This window comes from Penaeus japonicus, unplaced genomic scaffold (assembly GCF_977035675.1).
Source record: "Penaeus japonicus unplaced genomic scaffold, GWHDUDI00000001_assembly GWHDUDI00000023, whole genome shotgun sequence".
Classification (NCBI taxonomy): Eukaryota; Metazoa; Arthropoda; class Malacostraca; order Decapoda; family Penaeidae; genus Penaeus; species Penaeus japonicus.
The window spans coordinates 19,606,809-19,619,308 of NW_028234425.1; the positions used below are offsets into that span (position 1 = coordinate 19,606,809).

At 28.3% G+C, this 12,500-nt stretch overlaps 1 protein-coding gene across 1 annotated transcript in view; it reads right to left on the reverse strand.

Annotated features, from left to right (window-relative positions):
• Nucleotides 1-4,184: 4,184 nt before the first annotated feature.
• Nucleotides 4,185-12,500, reverse strand: part of mdlc (RING finger protein mdlc) — a 20,577-nt gene continuing 12,261 nt past the window's right edge. The window contains 2 exon segments of the mRNA XM_043002860.2: nt 4,185-4,476; nt 4,478-4,661. Coding sequence (XP_042858794.2) covers nt 4,326-4,476; nt 4,478-4,661 — 335 coding nt within the window. The 3' untranslated portion in view covers nt 4,185-4,325.

Below are 12,500 nucleotides of genomic sequence, written 5' to 3' on the forward strand. Positions count from 1 at the left end.
TCAAAAAATTACTATATATATGCAATATATAAATACACATATGTAACAAAAAATCACAAACAATATAAATAATATAACACAAAAACAATAACAATCACTAAAACACTAATCATTAAAACACAAACAACTTAACAATAACTAATCAAATACACAAACTAAAAACTCTCAAAAACTATAATATAATAAATAAAAAAAAAATCTCTTCACAAAACAACATAAAACCAACACAACACCCTATACAAACCAAATTAAACATAAATTATATATATATAACACAAAAAAAAAACTATATATAAAACAAACAAAACACACACATAACTAAACAATCTAAAAAAACTACAAAATAACACAATAAAAAAAAATATATAAAAAACTAGATACAAATCACAATAAATCAAAAAAAAAACTAACAATATATAAATAAATCTCATTTAACAAAAACACAAAAAAAACAAAATCACAAACTCAAACCAATAAATATATGTAAATTAGTAAAATCTAAAATAAACAATAATAAACACAATCTATATAAATATAAAAAGAATATATAAAACAAATCATAAAAAATATAAAAAAATCTAATCACTCTAAACTATATATATATATACTATAATTAAATATATAATATCAAAACATAAAACAAAATAAAACTCTCAAAAACACTTCCAAAAAAAAAAAAAAAACAATAAAAATAATTAAAAATAAAATATTATCACAATATAAAAAAAAATATCAAAAATAAATAACAAAAATATCTAAATCACAAAATAAAATAAAACACATAATATAATAAAAAAAAATAACAAACAAAAAAATATATAATATAATATAAAATCTATCTTAAAAATCAGTAAATATATATAAAAAATATAAACATATTATATATATATATATATAAAATATTAAAAATATATCAAATATATATATATCATATACTAAACATGAATAACAAACCACACAAAATAAATTTAATGTATATCTATATCATATAAATATAAATCTAATATATATCTATCTAACTATATCTAATATATAAACAATAAATATAACTTATATATATATAAATTAAATAAATATAATAATATAACTATATATCTATATATAAAATAATCATATAAACAAACTACACAAAAATGGAATAATATTATATATATAACAAAATAACTATATATAAATATAAATAAATAACTATCACTTATATATCAATATTCTAAAACATCAATATAAAAACCCAAATCTGTAACTAATCTATATATATATATATATATAATATATATATATATATATAATAATAAAAAAGTTATATATATAAGTATTATATATACATATATATAAATTACACAAATATTTATACTATCTCATATAAATATAAATAACGAATAAATACACTATCAAATATAATATAACTCAAATCTATAAAAAAAATCTCATATAAATGTCTAATATAAAAAAAATATAACACACAAACAAAATCTATATAAATCACACTATAAATATATAAATTTATAACTAAATAAACATAAAATCCATACATCAATATTTAAATACACTCAAAAACACACTAATCTCCAATAATTACAACAAACATAAAATATATATATATAACTATCAAAAAATATAAAAATATCTGATAAAAATAATAAAATAATTTCAAATAAACTATATATAAAAATCTAAAATAAATACAAAAAAGAATATCTAACAACTATATAAATAATCACAATATCACAAACTACAAATATCTCAAAATAAAAAAGTCAAATCACACACTATAACTATAAATATAAAAATATAAAATAACTATAAATATCTATAATGAACCTCTACATATACCATTATAATATAACACACATAAAAAAAAAATGAATAATATAACTCAACTAAAATATACTAACACAATATATAAATACATTGCAACAAAATCTCTCATTAACACATAAACAACAATAAATATATAAATAACTATAAAAAATATCTCAAAATCTTTACCAATCACTATCACTATATAAATATAAAACAAAATAAATATAAAATGTAAATCACAAAAAAAATCTAAAATAAAAAAAATAAAAATAAATAAATTAAAACAACTATATAATCAACTATATGTATATAATATATTAAAAATAAATATATCTTCTCAAAAAAATAAATATATATTATCTATCTAAATATAAATATGCAAGACTATAAAATACACTATGAAAAATATATATAAATATATAAATATATAAATATATATATAAATCAAATAACTATAAAATATATTTCTTTTTTTTTATAAATTTCTAAAATCTCTAAAAAAATATATATATAAAAACTATAATATAAATATAACAACACCAAAAATGTAGAACACTATCAACCAAAATATAATTCATATATATATCAATATATAACTATAATAAATAAATCAATATCTAATATTAAACATATATAGAAGATCTATATATACATAAAATCTACTTAAAAATCTTAAATCTCTATATAAATTATATACTAAATATATACAAAATATATGTATATATATAAATAAATCTAATATCTATATATATAAATATAATATACATTACATATAAGTCCATATATATATATATAAATCAATAAATATAAATCAATAATATATAATATATAATATTATATCTCTATATGAATATATAAATAGATATTATCCACATATATCACTATATAAATATATATATATATAAAATATAAATATATCAATAAAAAAAAGAATATTATATATATAAATATCTAATATTAAATATATAAATATATATATAACTAAATCTATGTATATATATAACATATTATATATATATATTATATATAATCTAATATATATAAATACTAAATCAATATACAATAATATATTAATAAAATAAATAATATATATTATCTATATATATATATATATATAAATAAAATTATATATCTATACTATATAAATATAAATATTTTATATATATTTATCTATCTATATAATAAAAACTATAACTAAATATATATAAAAATATCACCATAATATATATCATATATATATATATATATATATATAAATAAATATATATAATTTTTAATATATATATCATAAACAAAATATATATATATATGTATGTCAAAAAACAAAGGATTTTTTTTTTTTTTTTTTTATAAAGGTTATCTGGCAATATAAATTCTGAACTTTGTCGTATGATTATATGGTAGTGTTTAAATATTACCAACTGCAAGTTTAAAATTCTTTAAAATTCCCTATTAGAAAATAATAATAATATTACAGTGAATACTTTCATAGAAATGATAGCCACATTTACTGCTAATTCCTCTGATATATTATTTGTATATTTTTCATACTACCAATTGAAATAAATTACTGAAATGTTGTGGTTAGTAAATGTAATGAGTAGCAAAGATTGCAAAATGGTTCTCAGAATATACTTCATAGGTGATAAGTAACATTTTATTAAAATCTCTCTTGTTTTAAATTTATTTATGTTGAAAATTCATATTATATAGTATGTACAACATATTTTTTCTGTCTACATCACATACAGAAATCTTGTCAAAGAAAACTACTGGCATGATACAAGCTGACTGTCTTCAAAATATTAAATGCAGATGACTGAAAGAAAACTGAATAATAGTAGTAACAAAATGAATGAATGAATTAATTAATGAAAAAAAAAAAAAAAGTCAAATATATACATGATATTATTACATTAAAAGTATTATTCTTTATCAAAAGAAGGGTATCTTGAAGAAAATGACACACAGAGCTATCACTTTAATATAATGCAGGCACAACTACACAATTTATAAATTAGAAAGAAAATAAAAATCACCTTACAAAAATATGCATAACCATGCTAGATCAGATTAAGCCTTTCAGTGTTAAAAAACAACATATGAAGACATGATATTTATAAAAGATGATCACTTTCACACATATCTGATTGGCACTTTGTTGTTCCAGTTAGAGAGTATACATGCCATCCTCCAATTAATTTTCTGCATACTCTCATATGCTCAGGTCTCAAGATGCAAATGGGCTAAGATGAGCATAGTAAGCAGAGTCAGATTATATCTTTTATTTTGAGAGCTCTTATTATTACTCAAAGTTTGAGTTCAAGAGAAAAGAAAAGGTGAATTGAAGGAAAATGAGGAATCTCATGCCTCAAGTTCCCCTTTTTCTGTTCTGAGATTAATTTGTACTACTTTTTCAGTTTCTTTTCCTCATATTTACATTCTGTAAGATTCTCTACAATTATCTTCTAGAAGGAAAGTATGTAGCACTAGTTGGAAAAAAAAAAATCATGAAATACACACTAATCATCACTATCATTATCATCTTTGTTTAATCTTGCCATGATGTTTGCAGCTGGGTTAAAGATCCCACCAGAAATTTCTACCAACACACAAACTCTTTTTGGGTTTCTTCTTGAACTTTCAGTGCAACACTTTCCACAAAAGTAGTGCGGCATTTAGAAAAAGGGTTTCTGTATAAGACTCCCTACAGATAAAGCACTTGAATGGCAAGTGTTCATCATCACTTGGAATCTCCCAGTCCTCGTCAGAGTCATTGCCTGGCCTCACATTACCCTCAGCCTCCAGCTGCCACCCCAGTTTGTAGTCAGTACGGTCATGAAGAAATTTGCAACTATCTGAGGATGAAAGATTGCTGTTATCATCATCTTAGTTTTACCATATCAAAATACTATTATCATCTTTTACGGTCTATTTCTTATAATTATAGATATCATTATTGTTCATATTCTCCTCATTATTGTCTTCCAAACCTAACACCATAAAGCTTTTTTATATAAACATATACATATACCTATACATATACATATAAATATATATATATATATATATATATATATATATATATATATATATATATATATACACATATATATCTATATCTATATATCTATATCTATATATCTATATCTATCTAACTCTCTCTCTCTCTCTACAAAATTTTAAAAATATTTATATATATAAAAATATATATAAATATTTTATATAAATATATATATTTATATTATATAACATATAAACAAACACACACACAAACACACACACACACAAACACATAATAAATATTATAAATATAATATATAAATAAATATATATAAATATATATATATATTAATATATATATAAATATTTAAAAATATAAATATAAAATATATTTATATATATACATATTTTTAAATTAATATATAAATATATATATATAAAAAATATATATATGTATTAATACATATATATGTAAATATATATACATATATTGGATATATATATAAAAAAAAAATTAATTAATATAAATATATATATATAAATATAAATATAATATATATATTTATATTATATTTAAATTGTATATATAATTTATATTAAAATATATATAAAATACATATATATATACAAAATATATATATGAATATATAAACACATATATGTATATAAAATAATGTAAAAATTTATATAATATATATATATACATAAAATAATAAATATAATTATATATATACATAAATATTTATACAAAATATAACTATCCCTATAATTTATATAAAACATAAATTAATAATATATATAAAATATATATAAATATGTATAATATATATATATATGTATTATATTTACTATAATATATTATATATAATCATTATACATATATAAAAATATAACATATAAATAACACTATATTATATATATAATAAACAATATATTAATTTATAAATATATAATATTTATAAAAATAATTATAATGAGTATATTTATAATATATTTTATATTATATATAATATAATATATATATAAAATATTAAATATATAATAAAAAATTTTACATAAATTAATATAAATATACATATATTATATTATAAAAAATATATATATATATAAATATATATAAATATATATAATATATATATTTAAAAACTAAAATTGAATAATATAAATAAAAATATATAAATTTTACTATTTTATATTTTAAATATACATATTTAATAATATAATATAAATAATAATTATATATAAAAAAAATTTAAATATATACATTTTTAATTATAAAACATATTTTAAATATATAAAATTCACATATAATAATATATAATATATAATATTATTTTATATAAAAAAAGTATATATATGTTATAAATATACATATATATATTACATATATATAAAAATATATATATATATAATATATATAACTTATATATTATACAATATATAATTATTATATATATAAATAAAAATTTCAATAATAAAAATAAATAATATAATATAAATATATAAATACTATATAAATTATATAATATCAATATATAAATAAAAATATTCTATAAATATAAATATTTATCCCCTAAATATATATAAAAATAAATATAAACCCCAATATATAAAATAATAATTATATATTTATATAAAACTACAAAATAATCATATCACCACATATATATCACAAAAATAATAAAACACACTCAATAAAATCAAAAAACTATAAACCCCCCATTTTCCATTTTAGGAATATAAAATAAAAATTAATAAATAACTATTTTTTTTAAAAAATTTTTAAATAAAAATATATATCTAATATTAATAAATACTATAAAATATATATAAATATATAAATTTTAAAAACCCAATATAAATTCAACAAAAAAATATATATATATATAAAATAATCTAACGTAAATATATAACAATAAATTAATAAAATTATATCAATCGAACATACCCAAACTATACCTCCATCTAAAAAATAAATATATAAAAATATATCATATAAATCTATATATATAAATCTATAATATTATATATATATATATAATATCTATAACTATAAAATAAAAATCAAACAACTAAATCCATATCACTAATAAAATGTAAAAATAGATAAATATCTAAAAAAAAAAAATACAAACCATCTAAATAACTCAAAAAATCTACATATATATCTATATATATAAATAATCAATATATAAATATATATATCATCATAAACAAATATAACTCTATAAACTATAAATATCTAAATAACCATATCTAAAATCAACCTATAAATCACAATACAACAAATATAAAAACATATAGCTATGTAAATATACATAAAATAAAAACTATCAAACAATATATAACAATCAATACAACTAAAATTATAAGACTACATATCCAACAATCATAAACACACCAACAAAAACTATAAAAATAAAATTATAAATAAACATCACTATCAATCACCACAAAACACTACAAACTCACTATATAACATCAATAAAAAACTCACACTAAAAAGACTCTACCTATAAAATCTCAAAAACACGCATACACACTAAAAACATACTCACACAAACATAACTCACACTCTAAAATATCTAAATATATAAAACAAAAACTCTCCTCTCTCTGTATCAATAAATAATTTATATATATAAAAACAACACTCCAAATAACAACCAACTCAAACCATCCATCAAAAAAATAAATCACACCACTATAACCACTAAATCGACAGACAAGTCACTCACAAAATCTAAAACACAACAACAAACACATCAATCAACATCCAACAACCTAAGCCACACACACACTCGTAAACACAATATCTCACACAATCACTCCTACTCCACAAAAATAAAAAAAATACTCTACGACACACACACTCTCACATCTCTCAAAATAAAAAAATCCCCACATAAATCTTACACACAATACCAAACATACAAAAACCCTCAGAAAAACCTAAACATAACTAAAAAACATCTCAATTAAAAAATAAATATAATCTATCAACTAAAAATCACTCACACACACGCAAGATCGACTAAATATCCCAAAAAGACACAAACACACACCAAAAAGTAATCATATATACATACTATTATATAAATCTAAATATAAAATAGAAAAAATCTATCATAAAAAAATGGAATATCAAAATAAATCAATCAATAAAACACAAATATAAGAAACTACCATAAACATCTAACAATAAATAAGTAATATACCTAAACCAATAAAAAACTCTATAAAACAAACAATAACAAATATAAATTATAAAAATATAACATATAAATATAATAGATAGATAAATATCCGCAAACACGAGCCACTAAATATAAAACAACATGTACTAACACTACAAACCACACTAATAAATATAACAATAATAACTATAAATCAAAAACACACTCTCCATAAACTATACAACAACCTTGCATTTCTAACTAATAAATAACTACATATCTCAAACTCTCTTGACTCTCATAATCACAATCAACTAAAACAAACTATCACAAAATATAAAACACTCTCACCATCACACAATCTCACACTAAAACACATAATAAATAACTCAAAACTACATCATCACTCCAAGACATCAACATAACAAACACCACAACCACAAAACACAACCAACATCCAAACAACCAACCAACAAACTCTAAAGACTCTAACACATCAAACACAAACACGACCAATATAAAAATATCTACCAAAACACTCAAACTCACACTATATATAAATAACAATAACACTAAATAAATAAATATAAGAAAAACTCTACACACACACATCAATAAACTATATAACAACTATAAATCGTAAATATCATATATAAATCTAAGAAGTATATGTAAAGTATATACAAATATATAAACATATATCTAAATATATGAAACAAAAGGTACAAAGTAAATAAAACCCACTACATATACAACCCCCTAGAATAATCTCAAAATCACAAAATATCGAGCTAAAAAAATCAAAAACTAAACCTAACATACATCAAAATAAATCTATATATAATATATCAATCTATATCTAATAATAAGACCAAGAAAAATCTAATCCATAAAAAAATAAAAAACTATATATCTAAAATAAATAAAAAAAACTCAACAAAATATATATATAAAAATAACTATCAACTCCCAATCAAACAAAATCATAAATCAAACCAAATAAAAAAATCCATAAACAAAAAACTCACAACACTAAATAATCATAACTCATCCAAAACAAAATAACTAACAAAAACACAAAAACTAAACTCTATAAAAATATACCAATAAATAAAATTCAACTACCTCTAAAAATAACAAAATAACAACATAACTCAATATCAAAAAATATATCACAAAAAATCAAATAATCAAATCCATAGAAAAAAAAACACCACCAATCCTACCTAAAACTATATAAAATATAACTATATAATCATATACATGTAAAATTATATATATAAATAATATCTATATAAAAAGTATATATATAACAATAATATAAGTATAACTAAATACAAATATATAAGTAACACAATAATTAGATAGATATAGATATATATAGAATAGAGATAAATAAGTCACTATACTCGACACACTTACTGTCAGACTAAACAACACAACACACACACACACACCCACACCCACAAACACACAACACACACCCAACACACAACCCACCCACACAACACACCACACACACACACCCACATCACCACCCACACACTCACACACACACACACCCACAACCAAACACCACAACACCACACCACCACCACACAACCACCACACACCAACACCACACACCCAACAAACACCACACAACCACCACCCCACACACCCACCAAACACCCACACACACCACACCACACACACCCACACCACACCCCCAACACCACCACACACACCACACACACCACCACACACACCCCCACACACACCCCCACACACACCACCACCCACACAACACCCCACCACAACCAACCCCCACAAACACACCCACCCCCACACACCACACCACAACCACACCCACACACCAACCACACAACACACACACAACACACACCCACAACACACACCCACCACACCACACACCACCACACAACACACACACCACCCACACCCACACACCACACCCACCCCACACCACACCCACACCACCACACACACCAACCACCCCCCCACAACACACCCCACACACACACACCCCACACACACAAACACCAACCACCACCAACACAACACCACCCCCCACCACACAACCCACCCACACACACCAACACACACCACCACACACACCACCCACACACACACACAACACACACACCACACAACACAAACACACCACCGCAAACCCACACACACCACACACACACACACCAACACACCCACACCCACACACACACACACACACACACCACCAACACACCCCACCAACACCACCCACAACCCACAACCAACACAATCACCCAACACACACACCCACACAACCCACCCCCCCCCCCCCCCCCCCCCCCCCCCCCCCCCCCCCCCCCCCCCCCCCCCCCACCCCCCCCCCCCCCCCCCCCCCCCCCCCCCACCCCCCCCCCCCCCCCCCCCCCCCCCCCCCCCCCCCCCCCCCCCCCCCCCCCCCCCCCCCCCCCCCCCCCCACCCCCCCCCCCCCCCCCCCCCCCCCCCCCCCCACCCCCCCCCCCCCCCCCCCCCCCCCCCCCCCCCCCCCCCCCCCCCCCCCCCCCCCCCCCCCCCCCCCCCCCCCCCCCCCCCCCCCCCCCCCCCCCCCCCCCCCCCCCCCCCCCCCCCCCCCCCCCCCCCCCCCCCCCCCCCCCCCCCCCCCCCCCCCCCCCCCCCCCCCCCCCCCCCACAACAACACCACAACAACCACACACACACAACACCACCACCCCCCCAACACAACACCCACCAAACCACACACACCAACCCCACCAAACCCCCACACACACCCACACACACACACCCACACAACACACACACCCCCAACCACACCACACCCCCCCCAACCCACACAACACCCCCCCACACCACACACAAACAACCACACACCCACACACACACACCCACAAACCCCACACACACCCACCAACACACCCCCACACCCACACACAACACCACAAACACCCACCACCACAACACCCACACACACAACACACCACACACACCCCCACACACACACCCCACCACAACACAACACACCCAAAACACACACACACACCAAAACAACACCACCCACCACCCAACACACACACCCACACACACACCTCACACACACCACACACAACACCACCCAACACACACACCAAACCACCCCACACACCAACACCCACACACACACCCACACAACACAACACACCCCACAACCACACAACACACACACACACCACCACACACAACCAACACCCCCACACCAACACACCCAACACACACACACACACCACACAAACACCACACACCAACACACACACAACCACACACACACACAACACCACCACAACACACACCCCACACACACACACACACACAACACACACACACCACACCACACACACACCCACACACACAACACCACCAACCCAACACCCACACCACCCACCACACAACACAACCACAACCACACACACACAACACACACAACCACACACACCAACCACCAATACCAACACACACCACACAAACACACACCCACAACCACACACACACACCCACACACACACACACACACAACACACACACACACACCAACACACACACCCACCACACCAACACACACAACCCCACCCACACCCACCCCACCACACACACACCCACACACACACCCACACACACACACCAACACACCACACCCCACCACAACACACACACACACACATAAACACAACACCCACAACACACAACACCACAACACAAACACACACCCACACACCACACCCACCCCCCCCCCCCACACACACACACCCCCCCACCCCCCCCCCCCCCCCCCCCCACCCACACAACACCACACACCACACACACACACACACCACAACACCAACACCCCACACCACAACCACACACACACACACACACCCACACACACACACACACACACACACACACACACACACCCCCTCCCCCCCACACACACCACACACACACCACCACCACACCCACCCCACCACACACAACACACCCACACACACACACAACACAACACAACAAACACCCACACACCCCAAACACACACCACAACCAACACAAACACACACAACACACAACAAACCCACACAAACACACACACAACCCACCACACACACAACCACACCCCAACACACCACCCACACACACCACACCCCAACACACACACCACACACACACACCACACATACACCACCACACACAACACACAACCACACACACAACACACACACAAAACACCACACACACCCACAAACACAACCCACACAACCAACACACACACCACAACACACCACACCACAACCCAACACACCCCCACACAACCCCACACCCCACCACACACCACCACACACACACCCACACCCACACACACCACACACACCACACCAACACACACCAACACACACAAACACCACACACACACACACACACCCACACCCACCAACCCACACACCCACACCCAACACACACACCACACACACCACACCACACACACACCCACCAACACA